Genomic DNA, 27,659 nt, shown 5'->3' on the forward strand with positions numbered 1-27,659 from the left:
TTATATGCTTTAAAAATATTTTTTATATCAAGGTGTCTGTCATGATAACATTAAGCAGCAGTAACAAGCTAAGCTCCCCTTTGCTGGACACAAACTACAGAAAATTATACAATCACTACGAAAGTGACACATTTTGAATATGTCCAGTTGACATGGCATGCATTTTATAATTGTAATAAAAACACATATTAATTTATTTTGTCCTGTCTTTTTTTCAGTGTTTAGAGGAACAGCAAGACACACCTTATCTTTAAATATGAAATTAACTATCCTAATTGTTAAAATGTTCAAGAGCAATTAAGAGAGTAAAATAAGAGTAAAATAAGTTTTGCGGCGTGACTATTTATTATAAACTTTGGTTTAAAAAATTTATTAAAATAAACAATATTGACAGAATATATTATTTAAACATGGGCATTATTTAATTGGGGTCTATTTTCTCAAATGGCTGGTTATGAATTTAAATATTTGGACACAGAGTTATTACAGAATCTAAATAAAAGGATCAACTTCTTGACCAACATGGATAGATTCTGTCACGACAAATGGTTAAAATATGTTAAGGTGAAGACAACTTCATTTGATCTGTCAAAAAAATAAAATAAACCCCTCATGCTTTATTTTATGTGCTAAATAGCTGACTAACATTACAAAACAAAATTGTGCAAGTGCAGTTGGTTATGGAGAAAAAAAAAGAGGAGATATTAATTTATAATTTCATGCACACTATTTAACAATATCTCTACATTCATACAGTAACAAAATAATGTATAATAATTGTAAATAACTATTAGGCCCATTACACCTACACGCGATTCTACAATTAGTTCCTATCATTTATGTGATTCAAATGTGTTACGTTTATATAAGTAAAGATTTGTATATTTATGTTTATAGAGTAGCCTATCCTGTATTTTATATAGGTAAAAGTTCAGACAATACATTATTCATATATATATATATATATATATATATATATATATATATATATATATATATATATATATAATAATAGTATTTTAATTACAGTTTTTGAATTCTTAATATATTCTCAAAGAAAAGAGAGCTGAGCGGTATTGATACAGGCTAACATACATTGTGATGATGTCACAGTTAGCAATCAATAGATACAAGCTCAATACATAAGACTGGGAACACATCCTATCATTAAGATTAAATCACATCTGATCTGCAAACACAATGAACCAGACCACTGCTTTAAAAAATACACACACTCTTTACAAACTTTGCACATTCTTGCTGGTGTCTTACACTTGGCGATAACTGATAACGGTCTAACAGCTTGATTTGAATGTCACAAAACGAGGAGAGGGATAAGGCAGAAAGACCGGATTGTTTCAGACGTTGGCCTTTTCTTAATTCCACACCCACCTCCTCTTCACCAGTCAGTGACATGTTCTAAAACGGTAAGCCTTTGCACCAGTCACCGCTAATCGCCGTAAGAGTGAAAATGGCATCCTGAGATTTGTGGCGATCGTGGAGGCTAATATTAGATAAGTCTCAAGAAAAAAGACATGCAAGACCCAAAAGCAATTTAGTGCCATGTATGCAATCGAGAAATTAAAAATCCACTCAAATACAGCGCTCAAAGTTTTTCTTCAACTAAATGTATTTAAATTATCATCTTAAAAGACTCAAGAGATTTATATTTGATTGTGTGTTTACACAATTCAAGCAAAAGAAAAGCTTGAAGAACCCTGCAGTCTTAGACACCATACAAACAGACGGTGTTACAATATCTGCTGCACACAGAAAAAACAATAAAAACAAGATAGATTTCTTTATACGATGTACACACACACACACACACACACACACATATATATATATATATATATATATATATATATATATATATATATATATATATATATATATATATATGCTTGCAAATTAGCACGCACACACACACACACACACACACACAGTAGTAGTTGAAAACTCATGGATGAAAAAATAATTAGATTTAAATTCAAAATAAATTCTGGAAAAAAATAAAACAAACAAAACCATGGCAAATTTTGTTTACAAAGTCCAAGAATATTGCACCAACTCCTTAACTATTAGATTGAGATAATGTGAAATACGTTTGACAAGAAATACATTAACACAATCTAAGTTTATACAATTATATGCCCACTGCAGTCAATCCAATCAAATAAATGTCAATGTCTTGATTCATTCAAAAACTCTATGAAAGCTAGTTGATATGTGTCTAAATCTAGTAAACCAAAGCAAAATGTGTAAATACAACAAAAACAAATGAAAATATATATACATTAAAATGTATATGTTAACCAAGCAACCTTGTGAATGTAGTATTGTTTCTTTCTAAGAACATCACAATGTGTTTTTGTGCTTGTGCATATATACACTCAACAGCCACTTTTACCAGGCACACCTATACACCTACTTCTTCATGCGATTATCTAATCAGCCAGTCGTGTGGCAGCAGTGCAATGTATAAAATCATGCAGATATGGGTCAGGAGCTTCAGTTAATGTTCACATAAAACATCAGAATGGGGAAAAATGTGATCTCAGTGATTTTGACTGTGGCATGATTTTTGGTGCCAGATGGGCTGGTTTGAGTATTTCTGTAACTGCTGATCTTCTGGGATTTTCATGCATACCAGTCTCTAGAGTGTAAAGAGAATGGACAGAAAAACAAAAAACATCCAGCGAGCCGCAGTTCTGTGGGCGAAAATGGCTTGTTAATGACAGAGGTCAGAGGAGAATGGCCATACTAGTCCAAGCTGACAGGAAGGTGATTGTAACCCAAATAAATAGTTACAACAGTGCTATGCAGAAAAGCATTTCTGAACGAACAAAACGTCGAACACTGAGCGGATGGGCTACAGCAGCAGAAGACCCCTCCTGTCAGCAAAGAACAGGAAACAGAACAGGAGGCAGCAGTGGGAACAGGCTCACCAAAACAGGACAGTAGTCATTGGAAAAACTTTGCCTGCTCTGACAAATCTGGATTTATGCTGAGGTACACAAATGTTAGGCCCACTGCAGACTTTCAGTTTTCAGTTATTGGCTGATAGAAGTGGAACCCAACGTGGTCTTCTGTTGTTGTAGCCCATCCGCCTCAAGGTTCGACATGCTGTGCATTCTGAGATGCTATTCTGCTCACTACCATCAGTTACCGTAACCTTTCTGTCAGCTCAAACCCGTCTGGCCATTCTCAGGCGACCTCTCATATCAACAAGGCATTTTCGTCCACAGAAGTGCCACTCATTGGTTGTTTTTTGAGATCACATTTTTTCTCCCATTCTGACGGTTGATGTGAACATTAAACGAAGCTCCTGACCAATATCTGGCTGATTTTATTCATTATACTGCTGCCACATGATTGGCTGATCAGATCATCACATGAATAAATAGATGTACAGGTGTACCTAATAAAGTGGCCGGTGAGTGTATGTGTGTGACATCCTACAGCTGCATGTTGTGCTGAGGTTCCGTTTCATATTAGAGGTTTGAGACGACAGATGCTTTTGGCACAATGCTCATTTTTCCTATGTCCCTCTCATATTATATATTCTATACATTTTGAATCTTTGGCCAGTTTTCCATCATTTCCATTTAACAAACAAACCAAAAAATATATATGATAAGGTCATATATTAGCTGTAAATATAAATAACTTAAATTCAGAATATTATTTTACATCAATAATAATCTCTCCCCCTTACCAATCTCAATTCAGATCGCCTTTGAGTAATGAATAAGCCAACAGATTTTAGCTTAATGGCCAAGCTTGTATTTAGTATATGCAATCCTTCTTACATTAAAATACATTGATAAAGGCATGCAGAAATTGCCCAATGTTGTCCAATCTGACATTGCCTGCCACCAGCATTTATCTGGATCATTACAAATTCACACAGCCGTCTGGCTCTAAAGCACCTCTTCATAGAAAAGTAAATAAGCTTGAGAGTTAAGCACTCTGGACTCTGGTACAGTCTGTACGTTGGTGTCGCTAACATACACCCACTGCCATTGTGGGGCTGAACTGGCCTCTCTGGAACCTACAACAATAACACAAAGAGAGATGTTGGTATTCAGAGGAAGAAAAATAAGTGAGGTAGACCATTATCACAAAAACATTCCACATCCTGATTGTGCTACTATTCCTCAATGAAACCTGCTAACATTAAAGAGATAGTTCACCCCAAAAATGTCATCATTTACTCACCCTCGTGTCGTTCCAAACACAAATGACTTTTTTTTTCTGTGGAACACAAAAGGAGATTTTATGCAGTACTATCAGAATCACAAGAAACACACACATTGAATTTGTAATGGTGACAAAAGCTTCCAGTGCAACTGCAACCGTATATACATACATACAAGCATATACATTTAAACATATATACATGTACATACAGACAAAATAAATAAATAAGATAAAACAGATGAAAAAAGAGAAATATACAATAGAGCAGTAATGTTGTTCGAATATTTGATATACAAATATACAGTTATGTGCAGGTGATATAATGTATTGAAGAAGAGTTAGGGTATGTTAAAGAATATAAATTAAATATGGATATAAGTAGGCACGGATGGATTGAATATTGCACATGGTTGTATTGACAAAAGGAAAGTATTTGGGGCAGTTTTAACTGTTCATGACGTGGATAGCCTGATGGAAAAAACTGTTCCTGTGCCTGGCTGTTCAGGTGCTCAGTAGTGCTGACCAAAGGGCCACAGTTTGAAAACTGTGCTGGGTGAATGGGATCTAGAGTGATTTTACCAGCACTTATTGTCTCTCTGGATGTGTATAGTTCTAGCACGTTGGGTAGGGCAGTGCTAATAATCCTCTCAGCAGTCAGAACTATCCTCTGATGTCTGACTTGGTTGCTGAACTAAACCAGACAGTTATAGAAGTGCAAAGGACAGACTCATTGACTACTGAGTAGAACTGTATCAGCAGCAGTGCCTGTGGCAGGTTGGACCAGGTTGGAACCTCTGCTGGGCCTTTTTCAAAATGTCTTTGTGGGTCTACCACTTCAGGTCCGGTGAAATGGTAGTGCCCAGGAACCTGAATCACTCCACTGCTGCCACAGTGCTTTTCAGAATGGTGAGCGGGGTCAATGCTGAGGTTTCATCCATTATCATCGCCACTGTTTTAAGCATGTTCAACTCTAGCTTGTTTTGACTACACCAGATAGCCAGCTGTTCAACTTCCCTTCATTATGCAGACTCAACGGCATCTTGGATGAGGCAGATGACTGTAGTGTCATCTGCAAACTTCAGGAGCTTAACAGAGGGGTCCATGGCAGTACAATCATTTGTGTACAGGGAGAAGAGTAGTGGGGAGAGTACACATCCCTGGGGGGCACCAGAGCTGATTGTACATGCGCTGGAGGTGAATTTCCCCATTCTTACTAGCTGCTGCCTCTCTGTCAGAAAGCTGGTGATCCACTGACAGGCAGAGGCATGAACAGAGAGCTGGGTTAATTTAGTCCAAAGGAGAGTGGGGTTGATGGTGATAAAAGAAGAACTGAAGTCAACAAATAGTATTCTTGCATAAGTCCCCGGTCTGTCTAGATGTTGAAGTATGTAATGCAGTCCCATATTGACTGCATCATCCACAGACAGTTTGCTTGATAGGCAAACTGCAGAGGATCCAGAAAGTGTTCAGTTGCACACATTCTCTACACAGATCTTAAGTGCAGGTTGAGTAGCAGGTGAGACTGGGCTTTTCAAATCTACAGTAAAACACATTTGGGTCGTCAGTCAATTGTTGATTCCTAAAGTGAATCTCCTTTGTCAGTCTGTTTATGGCCTGATTATACAAGATTTTATCCCCAATTCTGTAAGCATTCTCTTTGGCCAGACAAATCTCCCATGAGTTTTGCTGTAAACCATGGTTTGTCATTGTTCTATGTTAAATAAGTCCTAGTAGAAATGCACATATCCTCACAGAAACTGATATATGATGTCACAGTGTCTGTGAGCTCATCCAGGTCTGTGGCCGCAGCCTCAAAAAACACTAAAATCAGTGTAGTCAAAGCAGGCTTCTACTTCCAGCTCTGCTTCATTGATCCAACTATTTACAGTCCTTACAACAGGTGTAGCGGAGTTTTGTTTCTGCCTGTAGATCAGAAGATGATGAACCAGACAGTGATTAGAGAGTCCCAAAGCTGCTGGAGGGACAGAGTGATATGCATCTTTTTTGTTGTGTAGCAATGATCCAGTGTATTTCTGGTGGGGCATGTAATGTGCTGTCTGTATTTGGGCAGTTCACTTGTGAGTGAACCCCTTGGCAAATGCCTTGTTAAAATTTCCAAGAATATTAATAAGTGAGTTTGGGTGTTATTGCTTCGTGTCTGTGATCTGATTAGCCAGCAGTTGCAGCGCTGCACTCACAGATGCTTGTGGACGAATATAAACACACACAAGAATAAAATAGGAAAACACTCACAGCGAGTACAAAGGCTCACAATTTATGAAGAGCACCTCTAAATTAGGACGGCACATCTTCTTCAGGGTTGTTACATCTGTACACCAATATTCGTTGAGGTAAAAACACATTACACCGCCTCTCATTTTCCCCGTAAACTCCACGGTGCAATCCACTCTGAACAGCTGGAAGCCCGGTAGATGTAATGCGCTGTCCAGAATGGTTTCACTCAACCAGGTTTCCGTGAAGCACACTATAGTAGAATTCACAAAGTCCTTATTTTTGCTGGTGAGGAGAAGTAATTTGTCCATTTTGTTAGGAAGAGAGCAGAGATTCACAAGATGGATGCTTAGCCGTGCTGTTGGAACCTGACCACCGTGCCAGCTCGCTACCCTCGTTTGCATCTTTTAACGCGCTTCTACAGCACCACTGCTCCTCCGACTAAAATGTACAGTAAAATGTCCAAATAATCAAAAAACAGTAAAAGATTGTCTGGCATGTGCTGCCGAATATTCAGCAGTTTGTCTCTGGTAAAACTGATCTGAAATAAATGACTAAACACAGGACAAACAAACAAAAACAACAAAAAAACTGGAGAGCTCCACACCGAGGTGTCCATCTGCGGTGCCATGATGCCACGTGATCATTCAGCCTCAGTCACTATTCACTTTCATTGCATGTTTTACCCATTAGGTTAAAGTAAATGGTGACTATGGCTGCCCAAGTGGCCATTCAGGCAGAATGCTTTCTAGCGTTAAATTCATATGCAGCACAACAATATATATATATATATATATATATATATATATATATATATATATATATATATATATATATATATATATATATATATATATATATATATATATATATATATATATAACAGTGTCACATTTTTAGAAGTTGACACGGCATCTAAAAAAATGTGTGTGGAAAACAGCGAGATGCGGGCAACGGTCAAAGATTGCATGCTTACAAAGAAAAACAATTGAAAAACAGAGCAGAAGAACACAAAAACTGGTTCTATGTGAATGGCCCCAAGCATTACCTTTTGTGTTCCACAGAAGAGAGAAAGATAATTTGGGTTCGAAACAACATGAGGGGGGAGTAAATGCTGGCAGAAGTTTTTTGGGGGGTGAACTATCCTTTTAGACAGTGGTGTCCAAAGTCCAGACTGTGGGCCATCTGCAGCCCTCTTACTGCTCTGACGCAGCTAGTGAAAGATTTTAAAAATAAAACAGAATTTAGCCTGCTACAGAAAAATTCTATGGAATTAAAATGATGGACACTGAATGTTGCCATTGCGTACAGCCACTATTCACAGTACATCATCTCCGCTAGTGCATTCTGTGTTGCCCAAGTCGCCACCAGATTTCCAACATGCAAATAGAATGATGCATTTATTAAAGGTTAGGCATCAAATCAGATACTTTACTCATGTTGTTGTAGTTAAAATATCCTGATACCTCACATCATACAACAACAAAAAGTAGACCTGCTGTTGTGCGAGTGGCTGCAAAGAGATTATTGAGCCCACACAAAGACGCGTGAACCGAGAATACTCTCCCTGAAAGTGGGAAGTATGATGTCATTAACTGGTTCATTCTTATGTTTTGTAGAAAAAGAACAATTATAACTCAGCTTGCACTTACATGTCTACAAACTCAAATGAAGCGCAATCATTTTGATCAAATGAAAATTGTTTTTGTAACGCAATTAACAACAGAACGCAAAAAACAATTGAATAGTTCAAAAGTAAGGAATATTTCCTTGCATCACTTCATAACAGGAAAATGTAATCTGATTCTGATCATTGTGATGGGCCACACTGGTCACAGCTCAGTAACTCCTCTATATATGCTTTGCAGTGGAACTGAAAGGACGCCAGAAACATACAAATGTGCAAAAGTGTTCTATTTGAGTAAAATAGCCTATCCTTTATTTGTATAGCACAAAGTATGATCAAAACTTGCATTATATTAAGTGTGCAATATAAAGATTATGCATAGTGGCAATGCAGTAGCATCTAGCCTTTTTTTATTATTATAGCGATGCGGCCTGCGGCACCTTATTTCTTTATGCGTTTGGCCCCTGACCAAACATTTTTGACACCCCAGCCTTTAGATATTTTTTTTGAATTTTAAGAGTGAAACAGGACCAAGTGAGTTTAAGAATGAAAGAGGTTTTATTTTTTAAATAAAGATTTATGGAATCTAAAGAAAAAATCTAGAATGAAAAAAGCATGGAGACAAGAACTGAGACAAGTGGGGCAAAATTTATTTTCTGCCCCTGCTGCTTTTCAAGGAGCCTTTCAGCGCTTGTGCAGACCTCATAATCTCATTATACCCTTGCAACAATGCAGCCTTAAGTTCTCCTCTCCAGCACTTAAATATCAGAGAGCACAATAATTTCCACAGCTCTCCCTGGGCTTTTCACTTTTGTTCACAAAGGTTGCTGAAAGGTAGGCTGTCTCCTTGAGTATAAAGTGGGGAAAAATGCATGTATAGACCAACACCAAACAAATCCTGCCTGACCTTTACAAAACAAGCCCCATCTTCAAGGCTACAGTGAATGGGCTTCCAATGCCAAGATGCAAACAACCCTTTGTTTTTCAGGTCTTTCAGAACTAGCTGCAAAGTACACTGACAAGCACATAGAAACTATAGTAGGTAGGTGCAGCCTGGGCGGTTTTGTACCTGACTGGTTCCGACGCTGTTCAGGTTTGCGCTGGGGGGAGCGGACCTTCACGTAGGCTGCGTAGTGCCCCCCTCGCATCGATCCGCTATGTTCCACAATGCCATACAAGCTGTAAGGCACACGCTCTCCTGACCCAAGGTTCTGCCACAGGCATGAATCCAAAATCAACACTGTGCACTTACACATTGAAGAATTGTGTACATTCAGAAATCTCTGGTCTTGAATGATATTTATAACAGTGATCAGTACCTTGCAAGTGGCAGAGCAGAATGGTGCCAGGTCCAGAACAAGAGGAAAGTCCACATGTCTATTAACTTTCCTCAGATTCATCCCGGCCTGCAAAGACAGAGACAATGACGCTCATATATGAGCTTGCTCAACATGACTACAAATGTTTCATAGCATACTTTTGTCGCTTGATTCCAAAGACCACAATGACTCTTTAATCAAATGAAATTTCACATTCTATTTCTACTAGACATGATACATGTTGCAGTTATGTTTGAGTGATAAACTGCCTGCAATGCATCAAAACAAGTACTTATGTGACACAAATGAAGACTACTTGGGTGGTATTTACTGCTGTATAGTGAGAGTTCAAACCTGATGAAAGCGTTTAAGGTGGAGAGTGACCACTGGAGGTAGTGCAGAGATAAGCATCTGTTTCCGGGCGCTGGTGTACACTTTCTCAGCCTTCTTCTCTGAAATACAAAATATAGAACAAGTGACATACAACATATGGTGTAAGGAGAACTACAGGTACAAGGCAGAAAATATAAGACAAGCAACTTGCTGAAAAATGAATAGGAGGAATTACACTATAGCTGGACCAACCTAAAAAAATATATCCATAAAGTCCATTTCAAATACACACATATATATATATATATATATATATATATACAGTGAGGAAAATAAGTATTTGAACACCCTGCTATTTTGCAAGTTCTCCCACTTAGAAATCATGGAGGGGTCTGAAATTGTCATCGTGAGGTGCATGTCCACTGTGAGAGACATAATCTAAAAAAAAATCCAGAAATCACAATGTATGATTTTTTAACTATTTATTTGTATGATACAGCTGCAAATAAGTATTTGAACACCTGAGAAAATTAATGTTAATATTTGGTACAGTAGCCTTTGTTTGCAATTACAGAGGTCAAACGTTTCCTGTAGTTTTTCACCAGGTTTGCACACACTGCAGGAGGGATTTTGGCCCACTCCTCCACACAGATCTTCTCTAGATCAGTCAGGTTTCTGGGCTGTCGCTGAGAAACACGGAGTTTGAGCTCCCTCCAAAGATTCTCTATTGGGTTTAGGTCTGGAGACTGGCTAGGCCACGCCAGAACCTTGATATGCTTCTTACAGAGCCACTCCTTGGTTATCCTGGCTGTGTGCTTCGGTCATTGTCATGTTGGAAAACCCAGCCTCGACCCATCTTCAATGCTCTAACTGAGGGAAGGAGGTTGTTCCCCAAAATCTCGTAATACATGGCCCCGGTCATCCTCTCCTTAATACAGTGCAGTCAGCCCTGTCCCATGTGCAGAAAAACACCCCCAAAGCATGATGCTACCACCCCCATGCTTCACAGTAGGGATGGTGTTCTTGGGATGGTACTCATCATTCTTCTTCCTCCAAACACGGTTAGTGGAATTATGACCAAAAGTTATATTTTGGTCTCATCTGACCACATGACCTTCTCCCATGACTCCTCTGGATCATCCAAATGGTCATTGGCAAACTTAAGACGGGCCTTGACATGTGCTGGTTTAAGCAGGGGAACCTTCCGTGCCATGCATGATTTCAAACCATGACGTCTTAGTGTATTACCAACAGTAACCTTGGAAACGGTGGTCCCAGCTCTTTTCAGGTCAATGACCAGCTCCTCCCGTGTAGTTCTGGGCTGATTTCTCACCTTTCTTAGGATCATTGAGACCCCACGAGGTGAGATCTTGCATGGAGCCCCAGTCCGAGGGAGATTGACAGTCATGTTTAGCTTCTTCCATTTTCTAATGATTGCTCCAACAGTGGACCTTTTTTCACCAAGCTGCTTGGCAATTTCCCGTAGCCCTTTCCAGCCTTGTGGAGGTGTACAATTTTGTCTCTAGTGTCTTTGGACAGCTCTTTGGTCTTGGCCATGTTAGTAGTTGGATTCTTACTGATTGTATGGGGTGGACAGGTGTCTTTATGCAGCTAACGACCTCAAACAGGTGCATCTAATTTAGGATAATAAATGGAGTGGAGGTGGACATTTTAAAGGCAGACTAACAGGTCTTTGAGGGTCAGAATTCTAGCTTATAGACAGGTGTTCAAATACTTATTTGCAGCTGTATCATACAAATAAATAGATAAAAAATCATACAATGTGATTTCTGGATTTTATTTTTTAGATTATGTCTCTCACAGTGGACATGCACCTATGATGACGATTTCAGACCCCTCCATGATTTCTAAGTGGGAGAACTTGCAAAATAGCAGGGTGTTCAAATACTTATTTTCCTCACTGTATATATATATACACACTGATACACTGATCAGCCACAACATTAAAACTACCTAACTAATATTGTGTAGGTCCCCCTCAGAATAGCATTAGTGCAGAGCGGTTATATGAGTTATCGTAGACTTTGTCAGTTCTAAACAGTCTGGCCATTCTCTGTTGACCTCTCTTATCAGCAACGTATTTCCGTCCACAGAACTGCCGCTCACTGGATGTTTTTTGTTTCTGCCACCATTTGGAGTAAATTCAAGAGACTGTTGTGCATGAAAATCTCAGGAGATCAGCAGTTACAGAAATACTCAAAACAGCCCATCTGGCACCAATAATCATACCACAGTAAAAATCACTGAGATCACATTTTTTCCCCATTCTGATGGTTGATGTGAAAATTAATTGAAGCTCCTGACCCATATCTGCATGATTTTACACAATGCTGCCACAAGATTGGATAATCGTTCATCACATGGATGAATGTTGGTGCCAGACAGGTTGGTTTGAGTATTTCTATAACTGCTGATCTCCTGGGATTTTCACACACAACAGTCTCTAGAATTTACTCCGAATGGTGCCAAAAACTAAATACATCTAATGAGGGGCAGTTCTGTGGATGGGAATGCCTTGTTAATGAGAGAGGTCAACAGAGAATAGTCAGACTGGTTCGAACTGACAAAGTCTTCGGTAACTCAGATAACCGCTCTGTACAATTGTGGTGAGAAGAATATCATCTCAGAAAGCTATTGGTTGGCGCAGTTTTGGGGGCACGAGGGGGACCTATAATTATTAGGCAGGTGGTTTTAAAATTGTGGCTGATCGGTGTATATATATATATATATATTACATATGCAAGTACAAATAGTGGCCCCAAAAAACTTTGACCCTTAATTCACATTTAAAAATAAATGAATTACACCGCATTTGATAACATAAAAACAAGCAAGCTCTGCAAACAACTGATGATATATGTTTCTGAGAAATACTTAAATTTTACTTTTTTCTCTGCCATTTTTGTACATTTTAAACAACTGATTCTAAAGCCATTTTAGTGAAAGTTAGTTCCCCTCAAGTTCACAAAAGTGTCCTGGCAGAGTAAAATTGTTTATCACATGAACTCTGAACATGTTCACTAACATTTACCACCATAAAGTGTCCAAAAACTTTCCATCTTAAATTAGAACAGTAAACATGTTTAAATTATAAACAACATGTTTACTGTTCTAATTTAAGATGGAAAGTTTTTCCTTGAAAAGTGCGCTGCTTATGGCATAATTCTTTAAAATTAAGGTAATTTAGCTCTGTTTTTGGTATCTAATCTAGTGTAACGCCATTCATACATTTTGAAGTGTATCTTAGGTGACCAAATACCTTTGGTGGCCACTGTATGCATATGTTATTTTAGACAAAGCTCTAACCTGCACCACTGCTCCTCTTCATCTGTCTCTGCCGCCAGTCAGTGCAATTCTCACAAAGGAGTTTGTTGTTACCCATGAGCAGCTCAACTGAGGTGAACTGGTGCAGGCAGGACTGCACAGAGCACTCTTTAGAGCTGGGTGTGTAGCTGTGACAAAGAGCCTGGAAGGCCCCTTGGTGGTTCTGCCGATCTCTCTCCCTTTCCCGGATCTCAGTCTGCTCATCTGGTCTATGGCTGATGGGTAGAGTGTCAGTGGAAGTGTGAACCAGGCCCAGCTTGGACACAGCACTGACAAGATGCTCTACAGCTCCGCCCTGTTGAGGTCGAGGGGAGGGCATAGGAGTGGGGCTTGAGCTTGGGTTCAAGCTAGGCTTAGGATGGTGTACTGTTGTGGGTGTAGCCATGGCGGTTAAGACATTATCTGAGGTGCTACTGTGACTGAATGGGATTCGAGGAGACCATTCACTCTCTGACGCCTCGCTATCTGCATCGTTACTACTGTCCTGCATGTTGGAATCCTTCTCGCTGCTGTCTGATTGACTGCCCATTGCGTCAGCCTGAGAACTGGCCAGGCCACGCCCAGCCACACAGAGCTCCTCCTCTTGTCGGCTAGAGACAGAGTCTGCTCCCCTGTCATCATGAGAAGTGGACGAAAGCCGACTCTGCACCTTCTGAGCATGTACACACACACAAAATAATTTATACCCACACAATCTACTTCTTTCTTCAACTATCAATTCCCAAGCCTTTCAACCTTCATCATATCTTATTCAAAGAGTATGTTGTCATCTCCTATGTAATGTAGCACTAATAATATTGTTTTACATCTGCTAATAATGATAATAAAATGTACTATTCTACTGTGCATCCCCCAATGAATATGTTGGTAATCTTTAGGAGACTTCTGCTGTTTTTAATGATTTAGAATTATTATTTTTTTTTAAATTGTGTATAAAACTACTTATTCTTCTCCATAATCATGTCTCCACCTACCTGTCCACTCAGTCTCCTGTTTCTACTGGCCTGTGAGTTGGCACCTGATGAGTCTTCGCTGTGGGGTACCAGAGCATCTTGCTCCCGCCCACTCTTCCCTAGTCTACCGGGGTTTGTGGGCTTAGAGATCTGGGCAGAACAATTGACATCCTTTCAAAACACTTGACTCAACCCAAGACAGCTGTGAACCATTATGAGCATTCAGTACAGGGACATATTTATTATGCAAAGGTATGAGTGTTTTGTTTTTGTTGTTGTTTTAACTTAATTTTTTTGGTTTTCTAAATGTGTGCTCATGACCCTCAAAAAAAAAAAAAAAAATGAAAGTCCCCATAAACAGTATCTTATATATCAAATCCAATATTATAGACAGAACAGTTACACTGGGTTCTGTTTCAATTTGTTAGTCCATGTGGTGTAAAGGGTTACTTAGATCCAACACAGAGCACATAACGTAAACCAAAGTCCACATACGCATATATTATTCCGATATATCATACAACCCAGTTAAGGCTCTGGGTTACTGACCGAAAGGTCGGGGGTTCAAGCCCCAGCACCATCAAGATACCACTGTTGGGCCCTTGAACCTATCTGCTCCAGGGGCGCTGTTTCATGGCTGACCCCAGCTTAGTTAGGATATGCGAAAACAACTACATTTCATTGGCTCTGTACCTGTGCCTCTGCACAATGACAATAAAGTTGAATCTGAATCTTAATTCTGCACGTATGACAAACAGCACACAGCACAATCTTTATCTATTAATCTATTAACTTAGATAGATATTCTGCTTACAGGTTATTTTCACCTAATAACAACCATCTTCACCAATATGCCAACATTTTGTCAATACACAGGTCTTATTGAAAAGGTTATGATTTCCATATTGTAAATATTATTCACAAACTCTCTCCATTCTGTTTTAAAGGTTCTTCCTTCATCCATTTCCTTGTTATGGCCTTTTTAATTCAATCAGAATATTGAGAAGATATCTGGTATTGGATCTAATCTTTATAGGAATAATACCCAGATACATTGGTCTAAACACATTGTTTTATTTATTTCTCTATGTTTATCTTGCAAATACAAATGGATAATATTGCAATTCCAAAACATATGAAAATTATCTGCCATATCATTTCCACATTTCCTCCAGTATTTTTCATATTTTTGGGTGCCTGATTACATTTGTTTTATTTTGGGAGTAATAAAGAACCTAATTGTATTTTTCCAAACAAATTCCCTCCAGCCATCTGAACTGGAAGTAGCTGATGCCTGTGTCTGACAGCCTATCATCTTCTGATATAGTTATGTTGGCTTCTCTTTCCCATTTTTGTTTCAAATCCATTGTTGAGTGGTCCTTTGTTAACATTAAACAAGAATACATTTGTGATACTATCTTACTGTTGAATTTGTTTTTATATGCATATAAAAATATCTGTACCAAGGTATGTTTATCCTCCATCTCACATTGAATATTCTAATCAAAATTATGTCTAACCTGCAAGTATCTGAAGAAGTCTTGTTTGCTTACGTTATACCTATCAGAAAGTTGATGGAAGCTACCCAGCCATTTTTCAGTCGAGATTAGGCATATGAAGTTATACCCCAAACACTCCATTGTTTGAATCTCCCATCTAACTGAGCTGGTTTAAATTGCGTATCATAAAAGTTATAGATGTTTAATGTGTTACTGCACAAGGTAAGGGACAGCAAATTGAGATGGGCCTCACCCTTTCCTCTATGATGGGAAGGGAGATGTCAATGAATGCTTCCTTCACTGTGGAGATCTGAAAGTGAAGCAAACATGTTAGATTGAAGAATCCAGAGTAGTATTCTTTAAAAATTGTGTTAACTATAATTAAATTTACATTAATTAAAATATAAATATTTCAATACATTAATAAAGTGTTATTATTACTGAATTTCACAAAATTAAACAAAAGTTTACATAGTTGTGAACATAATCTAGGTTTATTTCTTGACATTGTACATAATAAAGCAGAAATTCTTACATGTTCACACTCTTCGCACATTATGGTGCTGGTAAGCTCACCGACAAAAATGCGATCAACAAAATTCATTTTCACACCCTCCTTCCCATAAGCTGTGGACCATAACATTTGAACAAGGGGAAAAAAATATATATTTAAACAATTCCATTATAAACATGCATGTAAATATAGAGATAATTTTTCCCAAACAAAAACTAATTTAAATAGTGTTGTATTTAATGAAATTAAGCTGTCACTAGATGGCAATATTGTTCTGAGTGATGTGAAATGCAGGTACAGTGGCATGCAAAAGTTTGGGCACGCCTGATCAAAATTTCTGTTGCTGTGAATAGCTAAGCGAGCAAAAGATGGCCTGATTTCCAAAAGGCATAAAGTTAAAGATGACACATTTCTTTAATATTTTAAGCTATTTTACTTTTTTATATACATCTTTTACAGTTTCAAAATAACAAAAAAAGGAAAAGTGCCAGAAGCAAAAGTTTGGGCACCCTGCATGGTCAGATCTTATTAACACCCCCTGGAAAGTATCCCAGCTTGTAAAAGCTTTTTGTAGCCAGCTAAATGTCATTCAGTTCTTGTTTGTGGGATTTTCGCCCATTCTTCCTTGCAAACGGCTTCTAGTTCTGTGAGATTCTTGGGCCGTCTTGCATGCACTGCTCTTTTGATGTCTATCCACATATTTTCGATGATGTTTAGGTTGGGGGACTGTGAGGGCCATGGCAAAACCTTCAGCTTGCACCTCTTGAGGTCATCCATTGTGGATTTTGAGTTGTGTTTAGGATCAATATCCTGTTGAAGCAATCCTCTTCATCTTCAGCTTTTTTATAGATGGTGTGATGTTTGCTTCCAGAGTTTGCTGGTATATAATTTAATCCATTCTTCCCTCTACCAGTGAAATGTTCCCCTGTGGCACTGGCATCAACATAAGCCCAAAGCATGATCGATCCACCCCTGTGCTTAACAGTTGGAGAGGTGTACTTTTCATGAAATTATGCACCCTTTTTTCTCCAAACATACCTTTGCTCATTGTGGCCAAAAAGTTATATTTTAACTTCATCAGTCTGCAGGACTATATAACTTTTATAGCCCTATATCACTAAATGCATCAGCCTTGTTTAGATGTTCCTTTGCAAACTTCTGACACTGAAATTTCTTGTGAGGATGCAGGAAAGGTTTTCTTCTCATGACTCTTCCATGAAGGTCATATTTGGGCAGATGTCACTGCACAGTAGAACAGTGCATCACTATTCCAGAGTCTGCTAAATTTTTCCTTAAGGTCTATTGCAGTCAAACAGGGGTTTTTATTTGCCTTTCTAGCAATTCTACGAGGAGTTCTCTCTGAATGTTTATTTGGTCTTCCAGACATCAACTTGAACTCCACCGTTCCTTTTAACTGCCATTTCTTAATTACATTACAAACTGAGGAAACGGCTACCTGAAAACACTTTGCTATCTTATAGCCTTCTCCTGCTTTATGGGCATCAATTATTTTAATTTTCAGAGAGCTAGGCAGCTCCTTAGAGGAGCCCATGGCTGCTGATAGTTGGGACAAGGTTTGAGGATTTAGAGTATATGTAAAGCTTTGAAATTTGCATCACCTGGCCTTTCCAAATGATGATTGTGAACAACCCATAGCCCTAACAAGCAAATTAAGTAAAAGTAATCTGAGAGCTCAAATCTTTTGGGGTATCCAAACTTTTGTATGGTGCTCCTTTCCTTTTTTCACTCTAAAATGATACAAAATAAAAAGGATACACTAATATTGCTTAAAATGTTGAAAATAATGTTTCATCTTTAACTTTATTCCTTTTGGAGATCAGTTCATCTTCTACTCACAGCAGCATACATTTTGACCAGGGGTGCCCAAACATTCGCATGCCACTGTAACAAACTCAGAGACAGTGTACCCTTCACTTGTCGTTTTGTCTCGTCATCGGCTGTCTTCTCGGTGGGGTTGTTAAAGGCTTTAAGGATGCCTGCTTTAATCCGCTGTCAATGTAAACACAATGTAATGACCCTTTGTTAGATTATGAAGCTCAAATAGTTGTTGTCACAGAAAGTGCATTATTTTCATGTTCAATAATTGAGACTGTAAAAGAAGTTTTCATCTTTTAGTAATGAATTAAAAATGGTAAATACTAACAATGTGATGTTTTTGTTATTTTTGAAAAAAATCCTGAAAATCCTGATATCTAAAAGCAATCAAGTAAGTGCCATGATGGTCCTTTTACCTCAGTTTTCAAATGGTCTACCCTTGGAAAAACATGTTTTTTTCATCTTTCTGTGGTTTGTATTGAGTTAAATAAACTAAGCCGCAATATAATGCAATGCCATGAGCACATTTACTTGGTGAAAAGTAAATGTGTGGGCTTCACATGCACACTGTACAGTGTATATTGTATTTGTGTGCAAAACAAGCATTAAGACTTCTAAAGGTTTGTGTGTGTGTGTGTGTGTATGTGTAGGACTGTCCCTGTGGTCTTAATCAGAGGTGACATGGTCAGTGACTGTGTTAGTGAGAGAGCTGTTAGAAGACACAGCCGCAGTAAAGCACCAATCAATAGATAATTGGCCATGGTGGCGCTGTCTGTGGGGCTCGACCGGTCTCCCCATTATCCTGTCCCCACGCTCAGGATGGGCTATTTAGGTCAAAAGCCTGGTTAATCTCTCTCCTTCAGCCACTCAGCCCTCCCCCCAAACCCCCTGTTTATGTCGGACACTGCTGCAACAAAAATACACTCGAACCCTATAATAACTAGGCCACCCCACACTCTTGAGAAGTTGAGTTCACTTGAGCAGCCCATTCTCAGCATTTTTATTCAACAGCTAATTGGTGAAAATTAATTGTTGTTAATTAGCATATAGTGAGCACTGATCTTATTGGCTGATCAACATAAATATTGCTGTGTCCATGTTTGGTGGCTGACTTGAGGGCTCTAAGCTCTGTTACACCATAGCTTAGAGAGGAACCAAAGCAATCTGAACCATACTTAACCTTCATGATGCAAATTATCATAAATGTCAAAATCTTAATTGTAATTCAACCCATTAAGATAACAATACCATATGTGTGAAAACTTTCCATGTACTGTATTTCCATGCCACTTTTGTATGTTTATATCTCTCCATCAGTATGTGTATTTTCTGCTGCTCTCTTTTATGTCATAAAAAGCATAGAGATATTTTTGGTGTTTGAATATAAGCTAAAACACAAATGCTGAAATAAGAAGCATTTAAGCCAAACTGTTTCCTATATTCTGCCTCTCAGCCTTCCCTAAGTGCAGAGGGAGAGAGATCGGGACCTCCAGCACAAAGCCTCAACAAGCAGCTGACTGTTTCCCAGGATGCACAATGAGGCCAGTCGCGCCACTTGCAAGGTTCCTAAGTGGCACAACTGTCCACATTCACGCGTCTGAATGGGCCTGGCTGGCCCTGCGGCTCATCTGCCGATTCTGCACCCGCTTTCTTCGGGCAGTGAGAGCCACTGGTGGGGTTGCCAAGGTCATGGCTACTGGCTCTGGGCACGTACAGAATAAGTTAAGTCTAGGCCCTATATAACCAACACCCTATTAAATCCCTTTGCATCTTCCAGGCAGAGGTCAACCACACAAAAACTGTCAGCTTGCAAATGCAGGCCTTTGCTGTGACTGGTTTAGTTTAAACATACAATGAGGAAGAATGAGGGCATCCTGCTGAGGAAAAGTGACTCTTAAGCTGCTTGCACACCGGATGATGAGTGACACGCCATGTGGTGCGTCAAGGGTAGGACAAGACACAAGTGTCGCACATAGAATGTCTATGTGTGGTGAATAGAGGTAGCCTTCCAAAAGAGTTAATCTAATCACAGTGCAGAAAAAAAATTCATACCAAGGTTTTGGCACTTATTCAAGAATGAAAAAATAAACCAGACATTGATAAATTCACAGGTAGATGTATAGAAAAAAAGCGGTGCAATTTAAGATTAGAAAGGGCGACGATTATTAAGCATTTTCTAGTCTTGAATAGGCTTCAATCAAGCTGTCAAAGCACAAAAACACAAACTTGCTACTGATTAATAACCTAGACACAATGTATCTTCAAGCATAGGCTGAAGTAAACAATGTATGTCCCCTGATGATTTGGGTCAAATTTATTCGTAGCTGGCATTGCTTGTTCTATTAACCTTGAACGCAAAAGTGTGATTTCAATCGCATCGGCGCATGTTCTTAATGGATTACGTGGTTTATCTAATTCAATTTGTAAAAATTGACAAACAATACGTAGCTTCATAGTGCCAATACTTGCAGGGCTTAGTTCCACTGGTATCATAAACTAGTTGTTATGACAGCCAACAACTAGACAAGTTGAGCCTGAACTAATTATTACTCCAACTAACACTTAAAATGGTTGTTGTTCTCTGACTGGAACATGTGTATTGGTCGTTTTTACATTGCTTCTTATGGAGAATGGAACTAGAAAACAGCCCAGCATGGAAATTAGAATAATCATGGCAGCGCCCAGTGGTTAGTCAGGAAAACTATGAATAAACATGAAGTTATAATAAAAGAACCCACAGTTTAATTGCAATAAGGAAGAGTTTAAAAAGAAACTAAAACAGAATCAACCGTTGCATGATGCAAACTGATAGCCTGTATGGAATGCCGCATACACAGACAAGCAGACTGATACAAACTGTGAAGGTGAGGCCAAAGGGTTTAATTGCAGTAAATCTTTGGAATTACACCACATCATGTCTTGTGTGAAAAATGAAACATGTGCTTTGATCCTGAAGGAAACTTGCCTGTGTGGATGTCACATTTTGTAAATGAAGAAATTTTTAACAACTATGTATGACAACTACACATACATGCACGGTTAATCTAGATACAAGGAAAACATTATCAGAGGTAGAAAGTACATTTCTCAGTTGTTTCCAAGTCTTCATTGAATTATTGTTAGATATAGTGCATTAATACAGATTTGATGATGTTGGGTTTAGACTGAGAAGCAGATCTGTAAATAAAATTATACATAACTGTTAATAAAATGTATGCTTGTTATAATTCTATGGTGATAAATTCTCCAAACAAGAACACATTTAATTGCTTATAGTGATAAGTCAAGTGTCTTATTTTAGGTTGCTTGATTCTTTTGTGAGATCTGGCAAAACGGCAATTGGTATTTCACCCTCCCCTTAGCACTGAGTACAGAGATTTGTTTTAACTGGTTAGTATTTGGAAAAGGAGGCTGCAGAACTTCTGAACCAGAACAAAAAAAATACAGTTTTTCTCAGAATTAACCGAAATTAAAAACATTTCATTTTTACTCCCTGCTAAGAATGCAGCTCTTCCAATCACATTAGAGGGCCGGAACTTAATGTTTTATAAACAGACTTTATCATTCTTCAATTGAACTCTAAGCTCTATACTCACTTTTGTCTCCTCCACTCTCATAGAGTCCAGGAGGTAGTGCAGCAGTTCTTGACTGTCTTGCTGCTGGTAACCCTTAAAGCGGGGGGCCCTGCAGAGAGAGAGAGAGAGAGAGAGAGAGAGAGAGAGAGAGAGAGAGAGACACAAACGCACAGATTCAGAATTCCTGTCATACAAACATATTGTTAGACAAGTGAAAATACATCCTGCTGGTACAAAAGGATCCAAAGCCACGCAAACACCAATTAGCCTGGCACAGAAAGCAATCGGCAGCATATAGATTGAGAAAAGACTGGAGTGGAACAGACATAATGTTTTCTCAAGGCCTTTTCTGTGAAGCTGGATGAGGTGACTCTCGTTGTCCCTCGCCTGGTTTTTGGATCATAGAGGCAGCTATTATTTTTCCCTAACAACTTACAATCAACCAGGTCAGACACACACACACACACATGCACACAAACACACCGGCACACATACACTCATACACAGAGATACTGTATATAAAATGTTCAGACCTTTGAACAATTCTATCATTCTAATGAATTTCAAATCTTAGATTAGAATTTAGTTCTGTTATATTTTCTTTATTTCAAAGAACTGAAAAATTTAATAATAATAATCATAAAACAAATCTAAAATATGAAGTCTGAATTAGTATTTAATTCCCAAGAGACACTTTAGTGTGCCTTTTAGTCCTTGTGTATTAGCTTTGAGGCAATCTATATGCAGATCTACTCCTAACAGCTGATGAAATCAGAATAATAATAATAATAATAATAATAATAACAATTTCCAGTCTTTCTCTTCAAGGAAAACTGACCCAAAATATTGATGACTCATCTGGCACTAGACTGACTTTTGTCCAATCACTGGCTCTCTAGAATAAGAATGTCCCTTCAATAAATACTTAAAAATGTCAGTGACAAGCAAGCAGAAAATCATAATTCATGACTATGATGTAACTGAAGTCGATTGGCTATTTAAAAAATAAAAAAGGGAGCAAGCAAAAATGTCAAACCTTTCTGTTTTTATTAAGATACCAAGCTCATTTTTTATTCATCAACACAGGACACCAAAACTGGCCTTGTCAAGCAATTTTATAGTCAGCCTGTACCAGTTCTGGTCACAGTTTACACGAATTTTGACCCATTCTTCTGGCTAACGTTGTTTACATTATTTAGGCTAACATTAAAATAGAGATTTTAGATGCCCTCAAAATATTCCCACTAAAATTAATCCGTGAACAGCTACTTTGCAATCAAAGTGTGTTTCTTAACACAGGTACTTGTTAAACTGTCTAAAACACTTGTCATATTTGTGTGTCCTTTAAGCAAGTCTAATGCCTCAGTCTCAAAATAACAGAAATTGCAGACATAAATGTATCAGAACCAGACAAGACCAAGCCAAATATGACAGACTGCAGAACAGAGTGTAGGGATCAATGTAGATATCTATTTGTCCTTGCTCCAAGCAAACCCTGTAGTAAATCTAGTAGAAAATTGGGCATTTAGGAGATAACTTTGTAGATTGCTTAGCTTAAGCCAGATGTTGGCCAGCTGTGGGGGACATATGGGCAGCTGCAGCCGGCCCTGCATCAACCTGTTGTGCAGGGTCGGCACTGGGGCTGAATTGCTGGTCAGGATGATGGGAAGGCCATTTGGCCAGGTGATAAATGCAAGGGTCAAGGGACAGGTCAAGATGCTGGGTTGGGATGTCTGTGCCTGTCTAGCTGCTTGTCAGCGATTTTGCTATTAGCTGATTAGCTAGGAACCGGGGTGTGTGTGGGTGCATGTGTGTGTGAGGGCAGACGGGGTGAATGAAAGCACTGGCAGGACGGATGGCCAGGCAGTCTGGAGCTCTTCTACCATGGGCTGATCATTTCTGACATTGCTCTGTGCGATCGGAGAAGGGAGAAGAACGTCCAGTCACCTGCTCCTACCACAGGTCATAAGCAGGGAAACTGGAAAGACGGCCTCCCTTCACGTTTCTTAGAATATCTGGTCTAATCACCACTGTTCTACACCATTTAGAGTCCCACTCTAAAAATACTATGGTACTATGGTTTTAAGTGGCAGCACATTTTAGATTGAAACATGTCAGTAACAAGTAAAAAACACATATAAAATCTCAACTGGATACCAAGCTCATTTTTTATCACGGATAGATCAATATATCAGTTGTAGATACGTTTTTAAATATTTGTGTAAATGTTTCAGGTATTTTAAAATATTGTATAAACACATTTAAATAAAATATATATTTTTTATAAATGTATATTTAAATGTATCGTATTTATATAAAACCAATTTTATATAAATCTTCTATAAATATTATTATAATTAAAACAATTAAATTTAAAAATAAAGTGAAATATACTGTAAATAAATATTGTGTAAAAAACATTAAAAAAAAAACATTTATGCAAATTAGGTTAGGGTTGTCAAAGTTAACACATACATTTTATATTAATCTAATATTTTGTAATGTTGTAAAGCATTTACCTAATTTTAATGAACTGTTTCATTCAAATCCAAGGATGCACGGCTGCTGAAGTGAATGAGTCCATTTTGAGTAAAATATGCATTATAGTAATTCATTTTAGCAATTTTTTGTAAGTTGCAAATGCTGTAATTAAATTACATTATACTGTATATCACACACAACACGTATCAGAATCACATAGGTCATTGGCCACAATGCTCTCAAGACATCAGTACTGGCCATTGAAAAACAAAAAAATGTTATGGACTGCTTACTCTACTCTTGAGGAATCAAAATGTATGCAGATCAGACTGGTATACACAAACAGAATGCGTTACAGAAGAGCAGAAACAGAATTAATGGAAGAAAAGCTAATGGGAGAGAGGGGCTTTAGTGGGTGAGGTGGGAGAGTGACACAGAATGTTCTGGAAGCTCATTCCACTGGAAGAGAAGGCTGAAGTAGCCTGTAGCAGTGCACACAACATGGCTCTGCAACAGACGGACAGCTGCAACCACTAACACAATTAACAGCGGATGAGTTAGTACCAGACGCCAGGAAGACCCAGCACAATGCTGCAATGCACACATGCACACACAAGCATACCACATCAATTGAATGTACAACACTCTCCTGCATGCAGTATCTAGGCTGAGCACTAAATATATACATTATACAGCTTAATGAAACTTAATCAGGCATTCATAGATTAATTAGCTTCCTTGTCCCATAGTGAAGCACAGATTGTCAACTAAAGTGTTAATTTAGCCTATCACTTGAAAGATCAGCAGAATGTCTAACACACACAGCTTTACCGTTGCTCTTTGTATGACTGAGGCCAAAATTATTGGGCTTTAATTTATAAATTCCCAAATCTTGTTTTTTGCTTTTTGTTTCTTACTCTGACTATGTTTGTCAAGTTACAAATAAAGAGAACATTATTAAGAGGAAGTAGTTTCCATTTATAGTATTTAATTCAATTACTGGATTTTTCCAAAAAAAGGCATTACAATATGGTTATTTAAAATATAAAACCAATTTTTATTGATTTAAAACAAAACGTAACTATATTGTGATATATTTCGTTATCGTGATATAACATTAGTGATATTGTGATATAAGATTTTGGTCATATCACCCACCCCTACTCCCTCCTAAATCCATCTGGAACATTTTTTAACTAAGTTGTGAAAAGTCAATTGTGAAGTCAAAATTCACAATTCCTCAAGATCTTAACAACACAACCATAAGCATATTAATATATGACCACCAAATTTTGATTTTCAACACTTATTCAGGATTCAGCAACTTGTCCCACACTGATAAACATAAGTGTGAACTACGTTAGTACGTAGAGATTAGCCAATGAAAACAGGTAATTTACTTACAGCAGTCTTAAAGGTACAGGAGCAAAAACTGCCTGTAAATCTTGACTTTATTATTTGCTGAAAAACTTGACATGTGTACATTTTTAAGTGTTAAAAATGCTAAATAATAAAATACTAGAAAAGTGTAGGATGTGGCCTACTCGATTCAATTTCCCTTCTGAGAAAGAGCAACCTCAACTGTGACAGGTTTGCTTTTGATCAAATCTTAGCTGTCAATGGTAATGATGGAAAGATTTTTTGTGACAAAAACAAGTATTAAAAGTAGCTACAGTCTACTATTTCACATTGTTACCTTATGCACACGGACATCCTCACAAATGTGAAAGTGCTGAAACTCGATACGTGTGCTAGAATCTCAGGCATGAACTTAGTACCATACTATAGGTAACACAGATTAAGCATCTTGCTTAGAAACAGCCTAAGTTGTTCCATTCAAGTACTATGTTGTTAATTCAAAAGTAACCTTTTTTTTAAACTATTAACAGTTAAGCAGTCATTGAAGTATGGTGTGTGAATGAGTGAGCAACAGAGAGAGAGAGAGAGAGAGAGATAAAAAGTACAAAGTACTTGTGTGATTATCTGCATCTGCCCTGGCTCTCAGGCATATCCAAACGGTATATTAATGATTTTGCCATTGGAAAATCGCCATTTCTGCATTTTCCCAGCTGCTGAAATGTACAACCCCAATTCCGAAAAAATTAGGACATTTTGGAAAAATGCTAATAAAAAAAAAAAAGTAGTGATTTGTAAATTCTATTAACTTTTTATTGATATATATTTTTATTTATATATATATATACACACTAATTTCAAATAAGATGATTGCAACACGTTTAAAAAAAAGTTGGGAGAGTTGAATGTTTACCACTGTGAAATATCACCATTTCTTCTAATAACACTGATTAAGCATTTGGGCACTGAAGACACAAGTTTGTTAAGTTTAGCAAGTGGAATTTTACCCCATTCATCATTATGCAGGTCTTCAGCTGCGCAATTATAAGTTGCCTTCATTGCCGTATTGCGCACTTTAAAATGTTCCACACATTCTCAATTGAAGACAGGTCAGGAATGCAGGCAGGCAGGTAAATCTAGCACAGCACTCTCTGCTTACACAGCCATACACTTGTAATCAGGGCAGTATGTGGTTTGGTGTTGTCCTGCTTGATAATGCAGGGGAGTTCCTGGAAAAGACGGTGTCTTAATGGCAGTATATGTTGGTCAATTTGTTTTATTTGTCACATACATAACCATACACAGTACCACATGTAGTGAAATTCTTGATACGATTTTTTTCCCCAGTTTACAATAAAGATATCTTTCTGCATTAACAATGCCCTCACAGATGTGCAAGTTACTGCCATACACCCATACCATGACAGTAACTGACTTTTTGACCTGACGCTGATAACAGCTGGGATGGTAATTTTCCTCTTTGGCCCGGAGAACATGACAGCTGTTTTTCCCAAAAACTATTTAACATTTGGTCTAATTTGAACCACAAAACACGATACCACTTTTCTACTTTCCATCTCAGATGAAACATAGAACAGAGAAGTCACTGGTACGTCATGGAAAGTGTTTATGTATGGCTTCAGTTTGTGTCCAGCAGAAGAAAAAAAAGTAATATGCATCGGCATGGCATGAGGGTGAGTAAATTAAGAGAACATTTGCTTCATGGGTGAACTATCCCTTTAAAAACCATCATGCGTCTAAACCTTTGTCAGTCAACACCATTCGTGGCCAGAACTCTAATTCATGTTATCTGAAGCGATCCAATCAGTTTTTGGTGAGAACAAACCAAAATGTAACTCCTTATTTACTGCACATCTTTCCATTGCAGTCTCTAAGCAAGATGGTACTACAGGAAGTTTAATCGAGCTTGAGGTCAAGTTTTAAAGTGAAAAAGAAATTACATTTTGGTCTGTTCTCACACAAAACCAATTGAATTGCTTCAAAAGACATTGATTATTCCACTGGAGACGTATGGATTACTTTTATGATGCCTTTATGTGATATTTGTACCTTCAGAGTTCTGGCTACCAATCTCCTTTCTAAATTTAAAAAACTTGTGTCTTCAGTGCTCAAATGATTAATAAAATGTATAAGAAGAAATTATGTTACACAGTGGTAAACACTTAACTGTCCCAACTTTTTTGGAGCGTGTTGAAATCAACTGATTTGAAATTAGTGTATATTTAAAATAATTCAAACAAATACAAATAAAAATAACAATTAAATTCACAAAGTGTGTGTTGTAGTTCTTTCAATACAGCACAGAATGAGTAGAATTTACAAATCACTTCTTTGTGTTTTTATTAGCATTTTCCATATTGTC

At 37.9% G+C, this 27,659-nt stretch overlaps 1 protein-coding gene across 3 annotated transcripts in view; it reads right to left on the reverse strand.

The window, feature by feature from the left end:
* Nucleotides 1-1,885: 1,885 nt before the first annotated feature.
* The window catches only part of LOC127658237 (ubiquitin carboxyl-terminal hydrolase 45), a 63,274-nt gene continuing 37,500 nt past the window's right edge, over nucleotides 1,886-27,659 (reverse strand). The window contains exons 9-19 of one of the 3 annotated variants that reach the window (XM_052147428.1): nucleotides 21,461-21,548; nucleotides 17,957-18,038; nucleotides 16,050-16,141; nucleotides 15,768-15,824; nucleotides 14,037-14,165; nucleotides 13,045-13,714; nucleotides 9,739-9,836; nucleotides 9,385-9,471; nucleotides 9,135-9,276; nucleotides 4,225-4,260; nucleotides 1,886-4,057 (exon numbers count right to left, since the gene is read on the reverse strand). In XM_052147428.1, the coding sequence (XP_052003388.1) occupies nucleotides 3,927-4,057; nucleotides 4,225-4,260; nucleotides 9,135-9,276; nucleotides 9,385-9,471; nucleotides 9,739-9,836; nucleotides 13,045-13,714; nucleotides 14,037-14,165; nucleotides 15,768-15,824; nucleotides 16,050-16,141; nucleotides 17,957-18,038; nucleotides 21,461-21,548 (1,612 nt within the window). In that variant the 3' untranslated portion in view covers nucleotides 1,886-3,926. Of the gene's footprint in view, nucleotides 4,058-4,224; nucleotides 4,261-9,134; nucleotides 9,277-9,384; nucleotides 9,472-9,738; nucleotides 9,837-13,044; nucleotides 13,715-14,036; nucleotides 14,166-15,767; nucleotides 15,825-16,049; nucleotides 16,142-17,956; nucleotides 18,039-20,736; nucleotides 21,042-21,460; nucleotides 21,549-27,659 lie in introns of those variants that run through there. The other 2 variants (XM_052147429.1, XM_052147430.1) reach the window with 2 other exon arrangements.

Source organism: Xyrauchen texanus, chromosome 17, assembly GCF_025860055.1.
Source record: "Xyrauchen texanus isolate HMW12.3.18 chromosome 17, RBS_HiC_50CHRs, whole genome shotgun sequence".
Lineage (NCBI taxonomy): Eukaryota > Metazoa > Chordata > Actinopteri > Cypriniformes > Catostomidae > Xyrauchen > Xyrauchen texanus.